A 26,516-nucleotide genomic window follows, 5' to 3' on the forward strand; every position below is an offset into this window, starting at 1 on the left:
ACAAGGTGTTACGTAGGGTTAACCCCATTTCCTACTCCCTTGACCTGCCTCCTTCCATGCGTATTCCGAACACGTTTCACGTCTCGCTTTTGAAGCCCTTGCTGTGTAACCAGTTCTCTCGTCCCCTCGGGCGGCCCATTTCCCCTTGCGCTGTCCCTAGTGACATGTTCGAGGTGGCTGCCCTTCTTGACTCTCGTGTTTCTAGGGGTCGGCTGCAATATCTGGTGGATTGGAAGGGGTACGGTCCTGAGGAGTGGTCTTGGGTTTCGAGCTCTGATCTGCACGCTCCCTCTTTGGTCCGTTCCTTTCATGCCCGGTTTCCGTTGAAGCCTTCTGCTTCCCGCCATCCGGGCGGTCTTCGAGGGGGGGGTAATGTTGGGATCCCACGGGCGGCTGCGAGGGGAGGCTGCACTCCGCTCGCAGAACTCACCCTCCAGCCGTCCGCGGTCCCCTCCTCCTCGTGGGCTCGGCGACCGGCATCCTTCCAGCCTCGGATGCCGCCCGCGTCTTCCTCCACGTCCCCCAGCGGCAGCATGCATGACGCTGCACGCTGGGAGACCGCCCGATATATTACACGCTGGGGTCAGTCACCTGACCCGGCGTTAAAGGCACAGTGCCTCAATCACAGTGGGAGGTTTAGATATCTCCCACGTGTGATTGTTAATTCTGATTGGAAATTATCCAATCAGAATTAACCTTATGGTTTATATACTTACCTTTCCTGTGCCTCCCTGCCCTGTTGTGGTCTTTGCTTGCTAGTATTGCTACTGAACTTTTCTGGTTACGTACTCTCTGGCTTGTTAATCTGACTTTGTGACTTTCTCCTACCCTTTGACCTCGGCTTGTTTCTCGTTATTCTGTCTTCTGGTTCCCCTTACTCGGCTTGTCTCCTGACTATTCTTTGTGTGCTTAGCCCGGCCACTCTAAGGTCCGGTACTGCACCTTTTCTGTGTGTGTGTGTGTGTTAGCGTGTTGGGTTCCCCGAATCGTGACAAGAAGAGCATGCAGAAAAATAGACCCAGTGAAAAAAGGATGTTGGTGATTGGTATATTATAAATATGTATATATAGTCTGATTCATAAAAAATGGCATAACTCAAAGTCTGCATTTAGACCTGTAGGGGCTAGAGTGTTGAGATTAAAAATCCATTTCGTTTCAATTCTTCCTAATTTTCTAATTTCATCTTCCCCTCGCCAGTTAAGTGTGATTTTCTGGATTGCCATAAATTCTAGAAATTGGGGATCTTTATCGTGTATTAAATTGAAGGGTTCTGAAACACTGTGTTTATCGTATCTTTTTTTGATGTTTCTAATATGTTCGTTTATTCGTGTTTGTAAGGGACGTTTTGTTCTGCCTACATAGAATAAATTACAAGAACATTTTAAAACGTATATAACCCTTTTAGAAAAGCACGTAATCATTTGGCATATTTTGTATTTCTTTTCTCCTTTTGAGTCATAAAATTCTGTAACGTACCTTTTTGTGCTTTTTGTACTTCTACAGGCTAAACATTGCTCGCAGCCAAAAAAAACCTCTTTCTGAAAGAAGGGGGTGAGTGTATTTTCTTTAATGTGGTTGTGTATTAGTTTTTGTTTTAGGTTAGGGGCTCCTCTATATACTAATTTCAGTCCCTCTGGTAATACAGAGTGCAGCATAGGATCGTTCCTTAGCATGGGCCAATGTTTATTTATTATTTGTTTTATTTTATGGCTCTCTTGGTTAAAATTACAAATAAATGGCAAACTCTTATTAATATTACTACTTTTAGGTTTATATTTCAACAGTGAGGATCTTTCCATGGTCTTTACTTCTTTAATGGTGTTTATGAGAGAGGTTTCTTCATACCCCTTTTCCATGAAATCTTGTTTGATTTTAATGGCCTGAATCTTAAAAGTGCTTTGGTCTGTGAAGTTTCTTCGAACTCTCATAAGTTGTGCTTTAGGTATGTTTTTTAACCAGGGAGAAAAATGACAACTATTTAAGTAGATGTAATTATTTACGTCTACTGGTTTAAAAAAAGTTTTGGTTTTGATATTGTTGTCTTCGTCTAAAAAATTAACACTTTCTTTACTTTATTCTGTGGTTAATATCACTCCCCAGTCATTTGTGTTTAAAAAGGTTAAAAATGTATTTGAAAGATCCACTGAACCATTCCAGACTAAAAAAATATCGTCTATGTACCGCTTATAGGAGACGAGGTTCGCTCCCCATTCTAGATTGTTATCTATAAATTGTGTTTCCCAATAGGCCAAGAATAGATTTGCGTAGCTTGGAGCGAACCTCGTCTCCATAGCGGTACCGACTTTCTGTAAAAAGAATTCATTATTAAACCAAAAATATTTGTTATGAAGGATAAGGTCCATAATAAAACTTATCTGTTCTTCTGGATAGGTGTTATCCTTTTTGAGAAAAAATTCTACTGCTTCTAGACCTTTCGTGTGTGAGATGATAGTGTAAAGGGAACTAACATCAGCTGTTACTAGGATATAGTTGGGTTCCCATTGAATATGTTGTAATGTTTGTATGATGTTTAATGTGTCTTTGAGGTAGTTGGGAGTTTGTTGAACCAAAGGTTGTAGACACTTGTCCAGGTATTCCGATAGCCTACTGGATACAGAATCTATCCCTGAGACTATCAGTCTACCTGGAGGGTTGGTTAAATGTTTATGGATTTTGGGGAGGTGGTAGAAGACTGGGATTTTTGGTTTACTGATATTAATGTACCTATATTCCTTTTCGTTTAGTATTTCTGTTTCTTTTCCTTTGCTAAGTAGATTATCAAATTTATTTTTTATGCTGATTGTTGGGTCTCCATTCAATTTGTGATATGAAACGGTGTCTTCTACTAATCTAAGTCCCTCTTTGAGGTAATCCTCTGTTTTCATAATGACAATCCCTCCCCCTTTATCCACTGGTTTTATAACTTTCTTTTTATCTTTCTGTAGTGCTTTTAAGGCTAGCCATTCTTCTTTGCTTAAATTCATTTATTTCTTATTTCTAGGTTTTATTTTATTTATATCTTGCATTACTGATTTTGCAAAGGTGATCATTTCTTTGGATATGAAGCTGTTCGGGAAAAAGGTGGATTTTGCTTTAACCCCTTCAGGACGGGTGACGGACGAGGTCCGTCATCCAGGGAATACCCTTAACGACGGGTGACGGACCTCGTCCGTCACGCGGTAAAATTAACCCCAGATCGCCGCAATCGCGGCGATCGTGGGGTTAATGGTGCTCCCGGTCTGCCTCTGTATTAGAGGCAGACCGGGAGCAATTTATTTTTTATGCTGATTGTTGGGTCTCCATTCAATTTGTGATATGAAACGGTGTCTTCTACTAATCTAAGTCCCTCTTTGAGGTAATCCTCTGTTTTCATAATGTATTAGAGGTATTTTCTGTATTAGAGGCAGACCGGGAGCACCGGATCGGGCTGCCCCAGCACATGTACCCGCTCTGACAGCATGTCAGAGCGAGCACATGTGCTGTGTATACTTACCTTCCGCCTCCCTGCACTTCCGGGTTCACTGTGAAGTGCAGGGAGACGGATCAGTGCTGATCCTGCCCCCTAGTGTAAAAAAAAACAAAACGTAAATTTAAAATCCCACCCCCCTTTACCCATTTTAATAAAAAATTAACCCCTTCCCTGCCAATTGATCACTGACTACAGTGATCAATTGGCAGGGATTACATTTTAATATGATTTGATTTTTTTTTTAACCCCCTCAGGGGTTAAATTTATTTTATTAATTAATTTAAATATTTTAAAATTATAAATTTAGCTAGCTGGGGAGGTTGGAAGTTAGTGGGGAATTGGGGGATTTAGTGTTAGGCTAAGTAGGGGTTAACGTTAAAAAAAGTTTTAAAATAAGCTTTAAAAAGTTAAAAGTTAAAAAAAAGTTTTAATAACGTTTAAGTAAAAAATTAAAAAAAATAAACCCTTTACCCAGTCCAAATAAAAATTAACCCCTTCCCTGCCAGTCGATCACTGCCTACAGTGATCAAAATACAGATCACGGTATTATACTGTGATCTAATTTTTTTTAACCCCTGACGATTATCTTTTATTTATTTTTTAACCCTCAGGGGTTAAAATTTAATTAACTAATTTAAATATTCTATAATTAAATATTTTGCTAGCTGGGGTGGGTGGGAGTTATGGGAAAATGGGGAATGTACTGTTAGTGCTGCTTACTGCTAGTTAGGGGTTAACGGTAAAAAAAAAACGCTTAGAAAAATGTTAAATCTGTAAAAAAAAGTTTTACGAAAGTTTAAGAAACTTTAAAAAAATTAATAAGCATAACAAAAGTTTAAAAAATAGTTTTAAAAAGTAAAAAAAATTTTAAAAAGTTAAAAAATACATTTAATAACGCTCATTACCACTACACCTGGTACAAGCTAGCGGAAAAATGATCCCACGCTAAGGTTCAAAATATGCCTTTTGAAATACCCTGGGATGTCTTCTTTAAGAAATGGTATGGCTCTATGGGGTATTTGGATTATATAGCCTGGTAAAATACTCTAAAATGGGACATGGGCACAGCGTAAAAATGTAAAGTTTGAAAAAAAATGGAATGGCTGTGTCCCAAATGTGCCCCTCCGATGTCCACATATACCTGGCAAAGGTACATACGGGAGTATTTTTGTACTCAGCCGACATAGCTGAGCAACATATAAAGTATTATACAGTCGTAGTACACATAAGTATAGTTATAAAGAGAGCGCAAGTTGAAAATAAACGGCCGACGTAACAAGTCAATAGCCAATCAAGATAATATAATAAATGTAGTACCTCAGGTACTCAAACAATAATAGCTGCTAAAACAGAAAAATAATTTTCCCAATTCTAAAAAATAAATATGCATATAAGTTTCAGCGCTTAGTGAATAATCCCCTTAAAATTAAAAAAGGTGCATTTATATGCCAAAATAGAAAAGTCATATAACAAAGTATCCAAAAAATATGGAAAAAGTAATATGTATACAGTTCTGTATACAGAACTGTATACATATTACTTTTTCCATATTTTTTGGATACTTTGTTATATGACTTTTCTATTTTGGCATATAAATGCACCTTGCTTAGTGAATAATCCCCTTAAAATTAAAAAAGGTGCATTTATATGCCAAAATAGAAAAGTCATATAACAAAGTATCAAAAAAATATAGAAAAAGTAATATGTATACAGTTCTGTATACAGAACTGTATACATATTACTTTTTCCATATTTTTTGGATACTTTGTTATATGACTTTTCTATTTTGGCATATAAATGCACCTTTTTTAATTTTAAGGGGATTATTCACTAAGCGCTGAAACTTATATGCATATTTGTAGTACACATAAGGTTTGCAAAATATACTGTGCAAACTCACTTTGTGTGTCAAAAAGGCAGAAAAAACGCTTATTACCACTACACCTGGTACAAGCTAGCGGAAAAATTATCCCACGCTAAGGTTCAAAATATGCCTTTTGAAATACCCTGGGGTGTCTACTTTAAGAAATGGTAGGCCTTTGTGGGGTAGTTTGAATTTAAAACCTGCGAAGATGCTTGGAAATTGCACATAGGCCCAGCGTCAAAATCCAAAGTTCTGTAAAAACTGATATGGCTTGGTCTCCAATATGGTACTGTAGCTTCACAAAATAGTGCCAAAGACATTCATTGGGGATGTCTTTTTACTCAGAAGACTTAGCAGAGCATAATTTGGAGGTTTTGAACTTAGTGGCACATATGAAATATACAAAATGCCCAGCAAAAATGCAATCCGTATGTAAAAAAAATGCCCCAAATTATTATTTACCACATACTTTGGCATGTAATGGTAAAAAATGGGGGCATGTTAAGGCACAATATGCACAATTATGAGATACCCTGGAGTGTCTACTTTTACAAATGGTAGGCCTTTGTGGTTTTTTTTTGAACAGTCAAACTGTTATAATACCCCAAATGGAAGCATAGGCTCATTAAATCCGTCTCTCAAAATTCTACTGTGAATACTGACAAGGACAGCTTCCCAAAATAGTGCCAAAGACATACAATGGGGGTACCGTTGTACTCAGCAGAAGTAACTGAACACATAATAAAACTTTGTACAGGAATAGCACACACCAACTTTACAAAATACACATGAGAAGTTCTTTGTTATAAGTATGTGTGCGAAAACCCCCAAAAAACACAATTTTACTCCAATATTTAGCAGAGGTTGGCGGTAAAATGGCTACGTAGAAAGTGTCAAAACAACCTTAGGTAAATAGCCTGTGGTGTCTACTTTATATAAATATATACTTTTGTGTGGCAATTTTGTTTTCTTTTATGGCTATTAAGCTTACAAGACAAACATACCAAATTCTAAAATTTATGTAAATATATGTTACATCAAATTAAAGCCCTTTCTGTCCTTTAAAAAAACGGTATATAATATGCGTCGGTGCAATAAATTAGTAAAATGCAAATTGCAGTTGAACACAAACAGCAAAAAAATGCAAAAAATGCTTGTGTCATTAAGTGAAAGACAAGCTTCTGAAGCTCTGTCCTTAAGGGGTTAAGGTCTGTGTGTATATATTTAGAGTTACTAATTGGATTAATTGGTTGGTCTATTCTCATAAAACACATTTTTAGGCATAATTGTCTTTTATATCTATTGAGGTCTATAAATATGTCGAACTTATTTAGTGGTTGTGTGGGTACAAATTTCAGTCCTTTGTTGAGGATTCTTTGTTGTGCCTGTGGTATAGGGTCACCTGTTAAGTTGAAAATAATGGATTTGGTCTGAGTGATTGCTTTGTTTATCTTCCTGAGTGTCTTACCTCCCCGAGTTCCTCTCCCCTTAAATTCCTTTGTCTTTGGGGGGGGGCGGGGAGGGGGGAGGGAGGGTGTAGAGGTGAGGAAATATCTTGAGGGGATTGTGTTACTTTGAATTTGCCTTTCTGGCGTCCCTCCTGAAAAAAAATCATCCTTCTCATGTCTGTCTGTTAAAATTTCAAATCTGCCTGAAGTGGTGGCATAGTTTTAATGCAATTTTCTGTTGCCTTCAGTAGTGCAACTTTTAAATAATCCCATTTCTCTTGGACTCCATTTAAATTGCTCCAGTCTGATAATGACTCCTTTACACATATTCTAAGTTTAGAAAAGTCTGTTTTTCTAAAGTCTAAAACTTTTGTTTTTGTGTGGTGTGACTCAGTCACTGTTCTTATATTAAACCACACTGACTGATGATCACTGGATCCTAAAATTTCACCTACAGTAATATCTGATCTCCATTTGTTAACACTAAATCTAGTATGGCCTCTTTACGAGTTGGCTCCTCAACGACTTGTTTTAGAGACAATGCCAGTAGGGAGTTTAGAATATGTGTGCTCCTGGCACAAGCAGCTTTTTTTATTCCAGTTCACATCAGGAAGATTAAAGTCACCCATGATGATAACTTCCCCCTTCATTGTCATTTTAGCTATTTCCTCAACTAGTAGATTATCTAACTCTTCAATTTGTCCCGAGGGCCTATAAATCACACCTACACGAGTTACTGTGTGATTACCAAATTCTAACGTAACCCAAACGGACTCTATGTTCGCCTCACTAACTTTTATTAGGCTAGATTTTATGCTATCCTTCACATACAGGACCACCCCTCCCCCTTCCTTGCCTTCCCTGTCTTTTCTATATAAAGAGTACCCTGGTATTGCTATGTCCCAGTCATTTTTCTCATTATACCATGTCTCAGTAACAGCGACTAAATCCACACTATCAGTTGCCATTATTGCCACAAGTTCATGGATCTTATTCCCTAAACTGCGAGCATTTGTAGACATGACTCTAAGCTTATAATTTTTTAACACACTTGCTACAGGCACCTTCTGTCCTTGTTTTGGGGGACAATTGGATTGATGTATTATCGCCCTTTTGCCCCCCCCCCCCCCCATGCTAGTTTAAATACATCCTAGCAAAACCTCTGAACTGCTCACTGAGAACATTTGTTCCCTTTTGAGAAAGATGCAAACCATATTTTTTGTACAGTTTATTTCCATTCCAAACAGAGTTACCATGAGAAATAAAGCCAAATCCTTGCTCCCGACACCATTCACCAAGCCACAAGTGAAAGTCCCTAATACGCATCTGCCTGTCGTTCTAAGTGTTATGCACAGGCAGAACTTCAGAGAATGACAGTGTGGAAGCAACCGGACTTATATCATTGGCAAAAACACTAAAAACTTCCTTAACCTCTGAAACCTCATTGCAAGCCAAGTCATTTGCCCCTAGATGGACAAGTACATACAATTCCCCTTCCTGCTTTGCTCGCTTAACAATATTACAGATACGTCTCCTGTCTCTGTGAACAGTAGCTCCGGGAAAACACCTCACAAGACCACCATTGTCCATCTCCACACCTCTTATGATGGAATCCCGAACAACAACTGCTTTCTATGAGGCCTCATCATAGTCTCCAAGCCTGTCTCCACAACACTACTAGCCTCAGAGCCTGAGCCTGTCTCCACAACACCACTAGCCTCAGTGCCTCTCTCCACAACACCACTAGCCTCAGTGCCTCTCCCCACAACACCACTAGCCTCAGTGCCTCTCCCCACAACACCACTAGCCTCAGTGCCTCTCTCCACAACACCACTAGCCTCAGTGCCTCTCCCCACAACACCACTAGCCTCAGTGCCTCTCCCCACACCACCACTAGCCTCAGTGCCTCTCTCCACAACACCACTAGCCTCAGTGCCTCTCTACACAACACCACTAGCCTCAGTGCCTCTCTCCACAACACCACTAGCCTCAGTGCCTCTCCCCACAACACCACTAGCCTCAGTGCCTCTCCCCACAAAACACCACTACCCTCAGTGCCTCTCTCCACAACACCACTAGCCTCAGTGCCTCTCTCCACAACACCACTAGCCTCAGTGCCTCTCCCCACAACACCACTAGCCTCAGTGCCTCTCCCCACAACACCACTACCCTCAGTGCCTCTCTCCACAACACCACTAGCCTCAGTGCCTCTCTCCACAACACCACTAGCCTCAGTGCCTCTCTCCACAACACCACTAGCCTCAGTGCCTCTCTCCACAACACCACTAGCCTCAGTGCCTCTCTCCACAACACCACTAGCCTCAGTGCCTCTCTCCACAACACCACTAGCCTCAGTGCCTCTCTCCACAACACCACTAGCCTCAGTGCCTCTCTCCACAACACCACTAGCCTCAGTGCCTCTCTCCACAACACCACTAGCCTCAGTGCCTCTCTCCACAACACCACTAGCCTCAGTGCCTCTCTCCACAACACCACTAGCCTCAGTGCCTCTCTCCACAACACCACTACCCTCAGTGCCTCTCTCCACAACACCACTACCCTCAGTGCCTCTCTCCACAACACCACTACCCTCAGTGCCTCTCTCCACAACACCACTACCCTCAGTGCCTCTCTCCACAACACCACTACCCTCAGTGCCTCTCTCCACAACACCACTAGCCTCAGTGCCTCTCTCCACAACACCACTAGCCTCAGTGCCTCTCTCCACAACACCACTAGCCTCAGTGCCTCTCTCCACAACACCACTAGCCTCAGTGCCTCTCTCCACAACACCACTAGCCTCAGTGCCTCTCTCCACAACACCACTAGCCTCAGTGCCTCTCTCCACAACACCACTAGCCTCAGTGCCTCTCTCCACAACACCACTAGCCTCAGTGCCTCTCTCCACAACACCACTAGCCTCAGTGCCTCTCTCCACAACACCACTAGCCTCAGTGCCTCTCTCCACAACACCACTAGCCTCAGTGCCTCTCTCCACAACACCACTAGCCTCAGTGCCTCTCTCCACAACACCACTACCCTCAGTGCCTCTCTCCACAACACCACTACCCTCAGTGCCTCTCTCCACAACACCACTACCCTCAGTGCCTCTCTCCACAACACCACTACCCTCAGTGCCTCTCTCCACAACACCACTACCCTCAGTGCCTCTCTCCACAACACCACTACCCTCAGTGCCTCTCTCCACAACACCACTACCCTCAGTGCCTCTCTCCACAACACCACTACCCTCAGCGCCTCTCTCCACAACACCACTACCCTCAGTGCCTCTCTCCACAACACCACTACCCTCAGTGCCTCTCTCCACAACACCACTACCCTCAGTGCCTCTCTCCATAACACCATTACACTCTGAAAGTGCAGAACATTAATTATGTAGAGCAACAGACTGTGCAATATGCCTTTTATCCACAACTCCAAGTCTACCAGATCCTACAGTAATCCATCTGCCATTCCTAGTATGTCTCTGCGGCAGTGGCTTTGCAGCAGTTCCAGCCTGAGTTTGTTTACCAGATAATTTACAAATCTCAGACTTCAAAAATACAATCTCCTGCCGCAAGATAGAGAACTGTCTACAGATTAGACAACAACCAAACCTCCAAAAAGTGGAACGTGAAACAAATGCATAGCAACTATTACACTGAACTAAGTCTGCCATTCCAATGAGGTGAATAATTTAAAACAAATCTTAACTTTTTATTTATCCTCCTGAATACCTCAGATTACCTCCAGTTTATCTCCAGAATATCTCCAACCACACACTTAGAAGCAGCACCTAGATGAAGTAGCCAAGCTAATGACAACAACCCTTATATAACTCCTAAAATCACCACCCACAAGGAATGCCACCTGGGTAGGCCTCTGCTTATTTGCAAACAATAGCTAATTAAACAGCAATTGATAGCAAGTAGCTAACTAATCAAATCAAATGCCTTATAATTACCAACAGGAAATCAAACCTTGTTCAATCAGTAACCTTTTCCTACAGATGAATCTTACCTGTAACAGTTGAAAAGAAAACTCTTAGCACAACTCTTAGACAGTTGAAGCTTCTGTAAAACTCTCCAGAATATCTCCAACCACACACTTAGTAGCAACACTTAGATGAAGCAACCAAGCTATATTGGTTGCTGCATACTGACCCATGCAGACTGACAGTGATGCACACATACACACACAGAGTGTGAGGAACTGACTCTGCTGGGTTTCGAACCCTGGTTTACATGCTGCTAAACCTCTTCCTTACCACTACACCACCCTGCCTTTTGCAAATGTACCTGAGATCTGGTAACCTTGACTCTATAAGCATTGGTATCAGTGACAAGTCTCTTCAGCTGTGTCTGGTTATGTGTCTGGTTCTTGGCCTATAAAAGCCACTTCCTGTCTCTGTACCTTTGCCAGATTATTGTGGTTCCTGTACTCTCTAATCAAGCTTGTTCCTGTTTCTCCTACCTGTTGCTGATTTTGGACCGTTTTGACTTTGCTGCTTCTCCTTCCCACTGACCTCGGCTTGCCTCACTACGATTATCATCTCTCTGTTCCAGTCTCCCATCTCTGCTTAAGACCAGAAGGCCACTCAAGGCTCAGGGGCTCAACCACCTGGGTAACGAGTGGCTACCTCTGGCAGAAAACATTGCTGATCTGGCTACTGGACTCCAAAACTTTGTAACATCAATATCATTACACAGAGACCCATTCAGACTGACACACACGCAGAGACCCATGCAGGCCGACACACACACGCAGAGACCCATGCAGGCCGACACACACACGCAAAGACCCATGCAGGCCGACACACACACGCAGAGACCCATGCAGGCCCGACACACACACGCAGAGACCCATGCAGGCTGACACACACACACACAGACCCATGCAAACTGACACATTCTCTGAAACACACACATCCCTTAATTTCATATATCATTTTGCTTCCTGGCATCCTGTTACTCCCTGTATCAACCCCACTTTCTGCTGTGTAGGTATTATGCGCACCCGGTGAAGGGTCTCCTGGGACAGATACTCTCTGCTGCCCTGCCCCACTTACTTCATCTGACATGTTCCCATATCCACGGTAGGGGGCGGGAGCGCCTGCGCGCAATGGGATCAAGTGCAGGCTGCAGCCAGGCTCTGGCCAGAAGGTAGTGTAGTACTGTGTGAGTAATGGCAGCACCGCTGGCACCTGGCTGCCATCCTCAATTTTACCATGCGTTACTGGGTCTGTCTGGGTGGTCCAGTCGCCCGGACAGGCCCAGACACAATTATAGCTGCAGGTTTGCCAGAGGCGCCCCTAGGGAACTGGCGTCCTAGACCACCGCCTGGGTCGCTTAACAGAAGCGCCGGAACTGGTTTTAAGCACCAGTGGTATTGTGCATTAGGTATTCTTATACCAATCACCCTAGCCTGTTTTTACGCTTGCCTCATATAGATTCTCAGACTAGCATTTGTAACGGACCTAGCTGATATTCTAATTTATACTCGTGTTTTTTTATATACAAAAAAATAGATTGTTTACTTATTCAGAATATTGTAAATTGTTTACCACGCTTGTGTTTCTGATTAGTCTTTCTGTGCTAAAATATCATTAAAGGGACACTATAGTCACCAGAACAACTACAGCTTATTGAATTTGTTCTGGTGAGTAGAATCATTACCTTCAGGCTTTTTGCTGTAAACACCGTCTTTTCAGAGAAAATGCAGTGTTTACATTACAGCCTAGTGATAACTTCACTGGCCACTCCTCAGATGGCTGTTAGAGATCCTTCCTGGGTCATGGCTGCCTAAAATGCATCCAAACAATCAGTATTGCCTCCTTCTGCATGCAGACACTGAACTTTCCTCAGAGATTCATTGATTCAATTCATCTCTATGAGGAGATGCTGATTGGCCAGTGCTGTGTTTGAATCATGCTGGCTCTGCCCCTGATCTGCCTCCTTGTCAGTCTCAGCCAATCCTATGGGGAAGCATTGTGATTGGATCAGGCTACCACTTCTGATAATATCAGCAGATGTCCACTAGCCCTTGCCCTTTGAGGAACCATGTAAATATTTTATCCTGGCCCTCCAAACCCTGAGATTGCATACTCCTGGCCTAAAGCTTCTATCAGCCATTGGACACGGGACTGCATTGCAATCGCCTCTTACCCCAGTGGACGAACTACATCTCCCATCATCACCCAGAATGTTCTATCAACGGTCGTAGGAGCATAAATGTTAAAAATGCATTACATTAGATCCCAGCTGTCTAGTAAAAAGACTATCTCCACTCTGAATCCCTGAATATATTCACCACCTGAAATGAGCATTGTTTATGTAATAATATTGCAACACCATTATGTTTGCGTAGGGAACTGGAGGTGTATGCTTGAGTAAATGTTCCCTGCTTTTCTTCTGCCTTTAGGTTCTCCTACTCATCCTCTGCCCCAGGTTCTCCGTGCTTCTTCCTCTACCCCAGGCTCTTCCTGCTTCTCCTCTGCCCCTGCTCCTCCTTTGCCCCGCCCCCAGGCACCCCCTGTGTCTCCTCTGCTCCAGGCTCCTCCTGCTTCTCCTGTGCACCAGGCTCTCTCTTCTTCTCCTCTGCCCCAGGCTCCCTATTCTTCCTCAGCCCCAGGCTCCCCTGCTTCTCCAAGCTCCCCATGTTTCTCACAGTGCAGTTAGACACACATACAGTTGCACACTGATAGACACACTGGCACGCATACAGATGTACAAACAGATACAAACACTGCCGCCACACATGCAGACACACATACAGAAACACTGGCACACATACACACTGATACAAACTGACAAACATACAGGTACAGTCACACATATACACATACTGACACAGACATATACACACACATGTACAGTCAGACACAAACACTGACACACATGCTGGTACAGACACACAGATGCAAATACTAAAACACACAGTTGCACAGACACACAGATGCAAACACTGACACGTGCAGATACACAGATACAGTTTCTGTGTGTCTTTGCATCTGCATGTGTATCAGACACAAATACACACACTGACACGCATATAGATGTAGACACACAGATCCAAACATTGTCACAGATAAAGATACACACACTGACACACATGCAGATACATAAACACACAGAAAAACACTGATGCATGCAGATGCACAGACACACATACTGACATACATGCAGATCCACATACACACTGACACGCATACAGATCCACATATACACACACACTGACATGCATACAGATGTACAGACACACTTATACAAACCCTGCCAAACATGCAGACACAGACGGAAACACTGACACACTGATACACAGATATACACACTGATACACATGCAGACACACAGATCCAAACATTGACACACACTAACACACATAGTTGCACAGACACACTGATACACATACTGACATACATGCAGATACACATATACAAAAACTGACACGCATACAGATTCACAGATATACACATTGACACACATATACAAGCATTACATACAAACACCCAAAACAAAGATACAGGTGAAACATTTAGTCTCATACCTTATGGCAGCTGGAGGGTGGTTTCTTCTGGCTGGAGCGGTTTGGAGTTAGCAGGCAGACAGAGCCAAGGGGTCTGTTAGAGGCAGGGTTACTTTATAGGGGCAGTGTTTAGCCAAAGGGGCGGTGTTATGCAGGCAGAGGCGGGGATGGGTCAGCAAGGTGGTGGAGTTATGTGGGCAGAGGCTGGATTATGCAGGAAGAGGCTGGGCAAGTAGGGCGGCATTGAGATATTGTGCGCGGGTGGAGGCAGGCACTGACAGCACAGCTTGTGGCTCTCCCTCCCTCTCCTTCCGCATGGCAGAGTCCCGCCCAGCTCTACCTGCACATTACAAGGGCAGCACACCACCGGGCCCCTCATGGCACATTTCCATCAGGTGGCCCTAAGTGCATGGGCCACCCAATGGCCCTTTACCCAGGTTCCCAGCCCGTGTGGTGTGGCTACACTGCTGCCATTACTAATTTCTATTTGCGTACCCCAGAGGCACTGAATTGTACCCCTGGGGGTATGTGTACCACGGGTTGGGAATCACTGCTATAAGTTTATCAAACTTTTGTTAAACAAAAAAAAGATAAAAAAAATAACACCCTTACAACAAAAAAATATTACCCTTTGTGCAAGACAAAAATCGATACGTTTTTGATTTAGGGAAAAACAGGGACAAAGCATACCACTACACAATGATTACACTGATCTTAAGTGTAAAGCTTATTGTCTTGAGCAAAAAAAAAAAAAACAACTCTTTTTTTACTAATCCTGTTCAGCTGTGCGTGAGAAAATAAGATGAGAAACGAAACTGTGATGTTTCTTGCTATTAAAAAAGACGATAAACATTTTTAGGGCTTGTTTTTTTCTTTGTAGTTTGTACAAGAGGTGTTGCAGCATGAAGAATCTGTTGTGTTATGTTGTAAGGAGATCAGAAGGCAAGGATGAGGCAGGTGAGATGATGTCATGAACCTTTTGTCCGTCTGATGCATACAAGAGTATAATTTTCATATCTCCTTGGACTACCATCAAATCAAGACAATTATCTCAATTCTCAACAGAACAGTTTCAAGGTGGTTTTTAATAATAATGTAAATAATAGAGCAACCATAAATTTGCCAAGGGAGAAACAGCATAAATACGCAGGACTCAAGTTACTAGTAAACTGTGGTTTATTGATGGAAGGAAGAAAAAAAAACAACAAAAAAAAAATGTGTTTTTTTTTACACAAATTATCTTTGCATTCTAGTTACTGTATGTTGTCAAATATGTAGAGCTACATATTGAAAGCTCAACATTCCAGTTGTAGTGTGTTTACCCCCACAATGGATGCATTGAGACCACAGTGCAAGCCAATTGATTAGAAAAAATATACCACTTCTGTGAAAACTGCTGTAGCGTTCCATATGCTACTCACTCAAGACAAGTCTGGAAAAGAAAAAAAAAGAAAAAGAAAGGAGAAAACATTAGCCTGGCTTTAGAAGAAACAATAATAATATTCAAAGATTCAATATAGACAACATTTCTTAAAGGAACACTAAGCACCATAACCACTGCCACATGCAGAAGTGGTTATCGGTACAGACGAGACCTTGTACACCCGAGAGTCGTCAAAAGTTTTAAACACTAAACTGGGGTCTGCAGGTCACCTCCTCTATGACAGGTGGAAGTTCTTTGCACTGAGCAAAGCCCAGTGTTACAGGGCTTAGCTCATTGGCTGAGGGCAATCTGGCATTATCAGACAATTTGACTTTCCTACATGGCAGGGATGAACGCAGATGAGCTAATAAAGGATTTTCAGAATTTCCATGGAGGAAGTGACCTGCACACCCAAGTTAAGAAGTTCGGAAACATTATGGCTACATCCTCAAGAGAGGTGTCATTGCACCTGTAGCACCATAACCACTAAGGTGTGCTCTAGTTTAAGGTGCTTGGAGTGTTCCAGTAAGGAGATGGTAGAGTTTTGATTACTGTGTAATTATTTGCATAGTTTTATACAAGGTTTCTCAATGATGTCTGCCAGGTAGGAGTCTAACTTACACGTACAATCAATTAAATACATAATAAAAATAAAAAACAAACACATGCCTCTGGTGAAAACCAAGTCTAACAAGATGATAGAATTTCTTTTTTCCAAGCATTGAATGTTTTATCACACTTTTTTTTTTTTTTTTTTTTTTTTAAACAGATTGCATTTTTCTGACTGAGGAGGAGGAGCAGCAAGTCTATATATACACATACGGCAGAAGTAAACTAACAAAGGGTGTCTTCAAATGAATGACTTTTTGGGCTTAGTCGATCTAACATTTTTCACCTAACAGTCAGTTCCGTGCTCGAGGTGGTTGATAAAATTGCTGAGTGGGTCTAGTAGATCTTCTTGGCTGACCATCCCCTCCTCTTCGAAAATCAAGTGAATCTCCAAACTCTCCTTCTTCTTCCTGGTTTGAAATAAATTGAAACAAAATTAAGCCATATGTACCACTATGTCCAAATAACATCAACACCATTCTTAATAAGTTATCCTCTAAATCTATTGAAATGGTAGTTAACAGATTAGACAGCATATGATGTCACATTTATATTTGAAAAGGAGGACACATCTTTCAGAGAGAATTAAATATTTAAGGCAAAAGTTGCTGAACTAGAAGCATAGCTGACAAGATTTAGTTTTTCTTTCAATTATGCTAATTTTGCATTAAATAAGAAATTGACTTAGTTTTTTTTTCCCTTTAATGGATCGTCCTAAATATGTTTTTAAACCCTGTACCGGAAAGGGGAGGACATTACAGTAAGGGCAGGTGTCCCAGTGCTGCCTGATATTAGTAAGATTACAGTCCCTCACAACTACTAATTCAGTTGCAGTTTGGTGGAAGGTAGCGCTTGGGAGTGTAACTCCCACTAATTTTTGGAAAGACAAGGATATGTATGTCTGGATCTGCTCAAAATTAGTGCCTCCAGACTGCATGAATAGGCATAGTATTAACTGTTCATTACAGTGAATAATTGCATGTGAATTACGCTTGAACAGACATAGTGTCAAATTCCAAGTTTTGTTTATGTTTTATTTTGATCAAAACAGGAACATTTGGCTCAGTCCTTAACCCCTTAAGACCGGAGGGCGTACTATTACGTCCTTTTTAAAGCTACTCTAAACGCCGCAGGGCGTAATAGTACGCCCTCCGTATTTTTTTTTACTTACCCGGTCCCGGTCACGCCGGCGATCGCGGTTGGGGGGACTCCCAGGGAGCCCCCCCGCGGCAGATCTTCCTCCTCCGGTCCCCCCGGCCATGTGAGAGTGAGGTCCTTGCGAGGACCTCACAATCACATGGCCGGGATAGCTGGCTGCAGCAATGCCAGCAGGGGGACTAACTGTAATGACAGTTAGTCCCCCTGCTGTCTGAAAATCAAATAAAAATAACTTAAAATAAGTGTAAAAAAAAAATATATATATACTTAGATCATATATATATAATATATATATATATATGATCTAAGTATATATATATACACACAAACACATACCATGTCTAGGTGTATTTTAATATTAATATATATATAATTATATATATATATATATTAATATCAAATTACACGTAGACTGATACTGATTAAATATATATATAATTATTGTTATATATATATATAATAAAAAAAATGTAAATACGTAAAAAAAAAAAAAAATGTAAAATAAAATATTAAAAAATATATAGATGTGTTTTATTTTGTTCTAACTGTATTGTGATATTAATATATATATATTTATATCAAAATACACGTAGAACGAAATAATATATATATCTATATACATAAATATATACGTATATATCACTATATATACTTATATAAATAAAAATATTTAAAAAAAATTATATATATACGTATATATACACGTATATATATATATATATATATATATATATACACATATATTAATTCTACACATATATTTATGTAATAATTTTACATAATTAGGTATCCTAATTAATTACAATTAGCGGGACCTGCCTCACAACCCATGCTGAAAGTATAGGGAATTTAATTTGCTAGCACTATATTTAACCCTATAACTTTCCAAGACACCATAAAACCTGTACATGGGGGGTACTGTTTTACTCGGGAGACTTCGCTGAACACAAATATTAGTGTTTCAAAACAGTAAAATGTATTACAACGATGATATCGCCAGTAAAAGTGAAGTTTTTTGCATTTTTCACGCACAAACAGCACTTACACGGACGTTATTATTGCTGCAATACTTTTTACTGTTTTGAAACACAAATATTTGTGTTCAGCGAAGTCTCCTGAGTACAACAGTACCCCTCATGTACAGGTTTTATGGTGTTTTCAAAAACTACAGTGTCAAATATAAGGCTTGTGTTTTATTTTTTTTTCACATTAAAATTCGCCAGATTGCTTACGTTGCCTTTATGACCCTTTGGTAGCCCAAGAATGAAAATTACCCCTATTATGGCATACTATTTGCAATAGTAGACAACCCAAGGTATTGCAAATGGGGTATGTCCAGTCTTTTTTAGTAGCCACTTAGTCACAAACACTGGCCAAAATTTGTGTTTTTTTGCATTTTTCACACACAAACAAATACTAACGCTAACTTTGGCCAGTGTTTGTGACCAAATGGCTACTAAAAAAGACTGGACATACCCCATTTGCAATACCTTGGGTCGTCTACTATTGCAAATGGTATGCCATTATGGATGTAAATTTATTTCCTGGGCTACTATACAGTCTCAAAGGCAACGTAACCAATCTTGCGAATTTCAATTTCAAATGTAACACGCTATATTTGACCCTGTATCTTCCCAAAACACCATAAAACCTGTACATAGGGGGTACCGTTTTACACGTGAGACTTTGCTGAACACAAATATGTATATTTTATTGCAGTAAAAGCAAACAGTATTATGACATTGACAGTTAATGCCATGTAGAACTAAAAAAATAAAAATAAATCGTATTTTCTCCCATTTTTTTCACATTAAATTATGTTTCATAGCTAAATATTTGATATTAAATGAAAGCCCTGTTTCCCCTGAATAAAATGATATATAATAAGGGGGGGGTGCATATAATATGAAAGAGGTGAATTACGGTTGGACAGACATATAGCGCAAATGCCAGGTTTTGTTTACATTTTGTTTCGTTCACAACTTGTACATTTGGCTGCGGTGTTAAGGGGTCTGTAAGCTCACCTGCCACGTCAAAACAAAACCTTTTAAGAGAACCCAGTTATTTAAATGTGCATAGGGATTTGGGATAGATTGCAGGTAACTATTTGTGGTTTCAGTTCTTTGTATTTGGGCTGATGAATACTGTAGCCATTACTGCTGCCCAGGAGTAGTGGGAGTATAAGCGCAAGGCGCACATTTTATTTGTGTTTGTGTGTGTAATAACAAAATAAAATAAATAACAAAACAAACATTCTTAGTAAATGGGGCTACTATGATTCCCGATCGGTTATAGACTTGCATTGGACCACAATCAATCTTGATTTTATAAAGATTTTACCATTTTAGTGCTGCCAAACATGGATTTAAGAGACATAAAATGCTACCGCAACGCTTTTTATAATAAGAACATATTAGAATAATTAACATGCTATGCTCTTATTGCTAAGTATTTAATTTGATTCTTTCAAATTCATTAAGTATAATGAGGCAGCCTCTTTCTCTAATTACTTAATATTAAAAGGTTTATTTTGAAAAATGCTCACACATAATACTAGATATAACAACATGAGCACTGTTAATTAAAATGCAGGAGGTAGGCTAATTAAGGAACATCTAGCAGCAAGTCATAATTTACTTTGGGGAGCTTGAGCACAGAAGACAAAAAATACACGATGACACAAACATGCCATATCAGCTAGCGATTAATTTTAGATCTATTTAAATGTGACAATCTGTCAGCCAGCATTCTGTATCTCAATATTAATACACAAACATTTCTTCAATTAATAATTTTCCTATATACCAATGATGAGCAGAAAATCAACACAGAATACTGTATCAAACAGCACTGACACTTATCTGGAGAGAAGGGGGATTCCAAGACCTTTTGATGAGACATTAAAGAATATATTTTCCGTGTAAGCTTCTAATTGAATAGCATGTCACCACAATAAAATATAAATGTTAAATGTAAAAATGTTTGTCACAGCCATAATTGCAATTAATGATTGAGATGTACAGTAGCACTTTAAAAAAACAAAACAAAAAAAAAACACTTAAAAAATTATAGCAAAATGACCAGGTGAGTGGTTTCTGAATTACTTCTAGAACAATTTTTTGGGGGAAACTTGGTTTGTGTGTTTGATGTCCACTTGGAAAAACCCCATTGTTTAAGCAAGATGACGGAACAAGCTAATGCCAGCTTTGTGTTGCCTACCATACTGCTAGTTGTATTGAATTCAGCATCCACAGGCTCTACCTTTTACATCTCATTTAAAACATGGAAAACAGTTAGGAGATAGGGCATGGTAAGCTAAGGTATTGTTAACCTTCAGGCCACTGGTAACCTTTTAAATATAGTACATGTTAAAACTCATTTGAAAGGGCTAAGCAATAAGCGATGTTAAGGAACACTGATTTTTATCCAAAATGTCAAAAGGCATGTATGAATTTTGGTTATGCTACTTGTTTGGCTAAAATACGTTTATTTTAGGCATAATAGCTCTTACCAGTAGATGAAGAGCAAACAGTTGAAGGATAGCGACCATTCTATAACTGTAAATAAATGAAGAAGAACTACTTCTGCTGGGACGGTAATTGGACAAAGTTTGCAAGTGAGAATAAAGGTGGGGTGCCACCTTGATAAGCACCACTGCCATTGCACAAATTAAGGAGCCTATTCTGATTGGCTCTATGCAGTGTGAGTGTGTGTATACAACATTATTTGAGTTACATTTTTGGGTGGCTATTGCCTGCACTATTGTTTCTTTATTTGTAATTTTACTTGTATCTACTGTCCCTTCCACTTATTGGCAAGGGGGTAAGACACTATTCTATATACATAGTGCTCTACTTCTGTGTTATATGTTTGTGAACCTGTAACATACGTTGAATATATACTGTTTGATGAGGGAACCAAGGTACCCTTCACAAGTGTTTAGAGCTACTTTGATTATTTTTTTACAATTGTTGCACACTACTCGTTTGGATCATGTTTGAGTTTCACCTAAGCCCTCAAGTCTAGAGCCGTCACTGTATACATCACACAATATTAGTAAGGAATAACATATAAAAAAAGAAGAGGGGGAGGAATTAAAACACATTTTCTACTCAGGGTTACATTTAATAACTCGTACACTAAGCATGATTAAAGAAAACCAACACAAAATGGATCCACTAAATTAGTCCTGATTATTAAATTGTCCAATAGGTCTAGGATTTCAATAATTTTTTTGAAGTTGGAATACAAATTCTGCAAGGAGTAAATTATGGTTTTAAAGCTAAACATTGCATAATTTGGCAAGCTGAGATTACAACTTTTACAATATTCGTAGAATCCAGGGGGGGGGGCGACACTTTTAGATTTGGGGGGTGGGGGCACAATGACATGTTTGAATTTGATGCTACTGAGCATGATCGCTCAACAGTGGTATATCAACTCAAAGGCCCACTAATTGTTGTCCCAACTGATAAAGGGGACACTCAGGTTATAAAAGATGCCCAAAACCCCAAAATCACCCATTTTTTTTACATTATTTTTTAAAATTCTGCCAGTTGGGGGCAGATTCAGAAATACCGTGGCTGAGCGAGATCACTCCGTCACAGTTTTTCAAAGGATTTCAATGGATAGGAGCAATGCTCACTTTGAGCGCTGCACATATCTCATCTTTCAGTTTGGGACAATTAACTGTAGTCCCAGCTGATAGAGGGAACACATAGGTGTCCAAATATACTTGGGGTTCTTTGGTAACAGCAGGGATTTAACCCCTGCTGGTACTTTGACTGCATGACGGTCTTTGCCTTCAAGGGGCATTAAAGCCCTGCACTGCATGGTGGCATAAAAAGTCATGTGGTCGTTAAGGTTCTTAATGTGAAGTTGTATGCAGAGTTACTGGATAACTAGAGGTAATGTTTAAAAAAAAAACAACAAAAAAAAAAAAACGATTGCACTGTAAAATGCATGCCGATAGCCATCCTAGAAATTCACTGGAATATTGATGAATGCATATCACCATTGGTTTTTATTAGTCTAAGTGAATGGATGTCAAAAAAACGTGTTGTAAGGGTGCTCATATTCTGATAATCTAAATTATTCCCTAAGATGATATAGATAATGAAAAACCAGAAACTTAACAATGCCCATGAAAGTTAGGTTTTAATTTGGACAATCTGAGAGCACAAGTGCATATAATGCACTTATCTATGGTAAGGCAGTGTGTTAGGAAGCTAAAGTAAGAGGGAACATCTTGAACCATGTGAGTGCAAATAACAAAAAGGAACACAAACACCCAAGATATGTTCTCAGTTGCTATTGTTTGTACACACGTTCTTATTACTCAGAATAAAGCTTAACCCTTAAGGGCAGATGCAATTCTACACATTCTGATAAAAACAGAAACTGGAATTTGACTATATGTCTGTTCAACCATAATTTTTTTTAGTTCTGCGTGGTATTTTAAGGTCATAAGACTGTTAGCTGTTACTATAATAATATACACATATTTCTATTCAGTGATGTCTCACGAGCACAACAGTGCCCCCCCATATCCAGGTTTTATGGGGTTTTGGTAAGTTACAGGGTCGCATATATAGCATTTTAATGTTTATACATATTAAAATTTGCCATATTGCTTATGTTCCCTTTGAGACCGCATGGTAGCTCAGGAATGAGAATTACTCCCATCATGGCAAACCATTTGCAAAAGTAGACAACCCAGGGTATTGCAAATGGGGTATATGTCTAGTCTTTTGTTTCCACAAACACATGCCAAAGATTGCGTTCATATTGGTTTTTGCATTTTTCACAAATGCCATGATAGGTTTCATTGTTTTGAAACACTAATATTTGTAATCAGCGAAGTCTCCTGAGTAAAACAGACCCCCACGTTTTATGATGTCTTCAAAAGTTACAGGGTTAAATATAGGGTTGCAAATTAAATTCTATGAACTTTCTGCCTGGGTTGTCAGGCAGGTCCTTGAAAATGTAATAAAATTACTTAATTAGGTAAAATGATTTTATATATATATATATATATATATATATACACACACACACACACACACACACACACACATTATATATATATATATATATATATATATATATACATATACACACATATATAAATATATGACTTCGCAATCACATGGCCCAGGAGGGGCGCATCAGTCACAGGGACAGTGGCGTATCTACCACAGTATCACTCCTGGAGGCCTGGCCGCAGCCATGACCCCAGCGGCCATGGGCCGCATGGATACCTCCCGGGTGTCAGGAGGGAAGAGCTGTGTGGTGGAGGTGATGGTAGCACAGTTGGAGACTTGGAGGAAGGGAGACACAGGAATAACAACACTTGAGGGAGGAAAGACCAGTCCAGTCATCCAGTTAGAAATAGCAGAGAGTCAGTCAGAGACACTAGTCAAGAGGGGCTGGGAGAGATAGGAGAGGACAGATAGATTTGCATGTCATCCGCATAGAAATGATATTGGAAGCCAAAGGAGCTAATGAGTTTACCAAGGGAGGCAGTATAGATAGAGAACAGTAGGGGACACCAACAGAGAGGAGTTGAGGAGAAGAAGCACAGCCAGAGAAAGAAACAATGAAAGAGCGCTGGGAGAGGTAGGAGGAGCAAAAGGAGAGAGCAATATCTTGTAGACCGATATTGTGGCTGATGAGAAGAAGCTGTTGATGATCAACAGTGTCAAAAGCCGCAAAAAGGTCAAGGAGAATTAGGATCGAGTAGTGACCACGAAATTTTGCAGCGAGTAGATCATTTCCACAGAGTGCCGTTTCCACACAGTGCTTAGCGCGTAAAAAAACAGACTGAAGCGGATCTAGCAGAGAGTTGGACACGAGGAAGTCTCCCAATCTCGCATACACAACTCTTTCAAGGATCTTGTATGTAAAAGGCAGTAGTGAGATAGGACGGTAGTTGGACGGGGAGTTAGGGTCAAGGTTGGGCTTTTTTAGAATTGGGGTTACAGCTGCATGTTTGAAGGGTGATGGAAATATGCCAGAGGAGAGAGAGAGAGAGAGATTGAGAATTTTAGTGAGAGGTAGGGAAAGAGAAGAAGACCGAGTACAGATAAGATGTGAGGGAATTGGATCTAGGGAGCAGGAGGTGGGGCTGGAGGACTGGAGCAGAGCAGTAACCTCTTTCGCTGTAGCGGGTGCGAATGAACATGGAACAGCAGAGGTAGTGAGGTTAGGGGAAGTATTGTAAGGGGAAGAATAAAGATAAGAGTAACAGTGCCACTATAAGCACATGGAAATGTGCCTGTGATAAATATATGTAAACTTCCTAACTTGATGCATACAGCAACTAACATTTCTTAAAACGGTTACGGTGAATTTTAAAGAGTGTTAAAGTACAAAACTTTAAGATACTTTAAGAAAGCAATGAGAAATGAAAATATGTAATTTTGGATTATAGAATTTCAGAGTAAATTATAAAGGACAAGATAATACGGGTTAACCATACACATTTTAGAACTCGAGATACACAAAAGGCTAAAGAAATTGGTCACCTTGGTAAACGTAATACTTACAATGTTTAACAATAGTATTCCTTCACTTGCTCTAACATTAATAATAGAATTCATCTGTCACGGTATGTTCTTCAATAATAGTTTATTTTGTAAACCCTTTATTATTTCTGCCACGTATGTTAATTCTTACAGGGACAGAAGATATTTTCCACAGTTCTTGGAAGTTATTGATCAACAGCATTCGGTAAACCACACGTGTGTCTTTGGAAGGTGTTAATGGTGTGCAATTTGTGGGAATTGAAAGACAATTTGTTTCTATAAGTACTAAGCACTACCGAGTCAGGTAATGTGTTAATTACATGCAGGCAGAAGAGGGATTGAACGGCTTATGTCATTAAGTTTCACAATCCTTTAAAGTGGTTGTTTTTTCCCTGCATGGAAGCATGATCCAAATTCAACAGCAAAATGTCAACTGCTTCCTCTTTGCAATTCGTTAACACCAATTCCCAATCCTCCTGTCAATAAGTTCAGTGGATTGAGTTCCGATATCAAGAATTAAAGGACAACTGCCACCTAAAAATATGTTGTAATATAATTATCATTTCATCAAGCATTCAAAGGAAATAAGTATGTGCAAAAAAAACAAACAGGATCCTTCAGCCATATGGATGCACCTTGGGTCAGACATTTAGTTTATGTGGTCTTTCCTGCTTCAGCCATTGCCCTGTGCAGTTTATTAAACGAGGGAGACTTGCAGATGTCAGAAAAGCATAAAAGAGCAAATCTTACTAATCACCCGTACACATCTATTTACGGACCACGTTGGAGCTGATATTCTACAAATAGTCAAATTGATGTTACTGCACTGTGCAGGAAGTGAAGCAGGGAGGGTCATATACACTGCTGGATTCAAACACTGTCTGACTAAAGGGGCATTTATATATTTGGCTGAAGGATCCTGTTATACACTAAAGGTTGGGATGAGTTTCTAATTTATTTTTTTTTATATCTATACTTCATTTAAAAATGTAAGGATTATTATATTAAAACTTTTTTGAGGTGACATTTGTCCTTTAAGTCACACAAACCCCCTCTCTTCCACCAACCCCCCCCCCCCCACACACACACACACACTTAATCTTACACAATGGCCACAGAACTCCATCATACATTGGAGGGTTATATTTAACCCCTTAAGGACCAAACTTCTGGAATAAAACCTCTCTTTCCCCCAGAGAGCAGGAACAGGAACAAGTGATTATACCCTGGGGAATATAGTGATTATAGCAATCCCCAGAGTGTAGTTCTCCAATCCCCCAAATATGAGCCGAAACATCATGAAGGTACAAGATGATCTGATTTTAATGACCACACACTAGCTTTTATGCAAGTCCCCATGCAAGGGGACATCCCACAGGGTGGGACACAGTACAACCAATCATTTACAGGAAAACCGTAAAACACACCCAGCACCAACATGCAATCCCTCCCTTCTGCCTGTGATATAATTACTGAACACAATGGGTTAATGTAA

General features: G+C 40.1%; 1 protein-coding gene across 1 annotated transcript in view; it reads right to left on the reverse strand.

The window, feature by feature from the left end:
• Positions 1 to 15,526: 15,526 nt before the first annotated feature.
• TDRD3 (tudor domain containing 3) overlaps positions 15,527 to 26,516 on the reverse strand; it is a 223,027-nt gene continuing 212,037 nt past the window's right edge. The window contains exons 13-14 of the mRNA XM_063425944.1: positions 16,624 to 16,747; positions 15,527 to 15,737 (exon numbers count right to left, since the gene is read on the reverse strand). Of these exons, the coding sequence (XP_063282014.1) occupies positions 16,631 to 16,747 (117 nt within the window). The 3' untranslated portion in view covers positions 15,527 to 15,737; positions 16,624 to 16,630. The remainder of the gene's footprint in view (positions 15,738 to 16,623; positions 16,748 to 26,516) is intronic.

This window comes from Pelobates fuscus, chromosome 1 (assembly GCF_036172605.1).
Source record: "Pelobates fuscus isolate aPelFus1 chromosome 1, aPelFus1.pri, whole genome shotgun sequence".
In the NCBI taxonomy this organism is placed as follows: domain Eukaryota; kingdom Metazoa; phylum Chordata; class Amphibia; order Anura; family Pelobatidae; genus Pelobates; species Pelobates fuscus.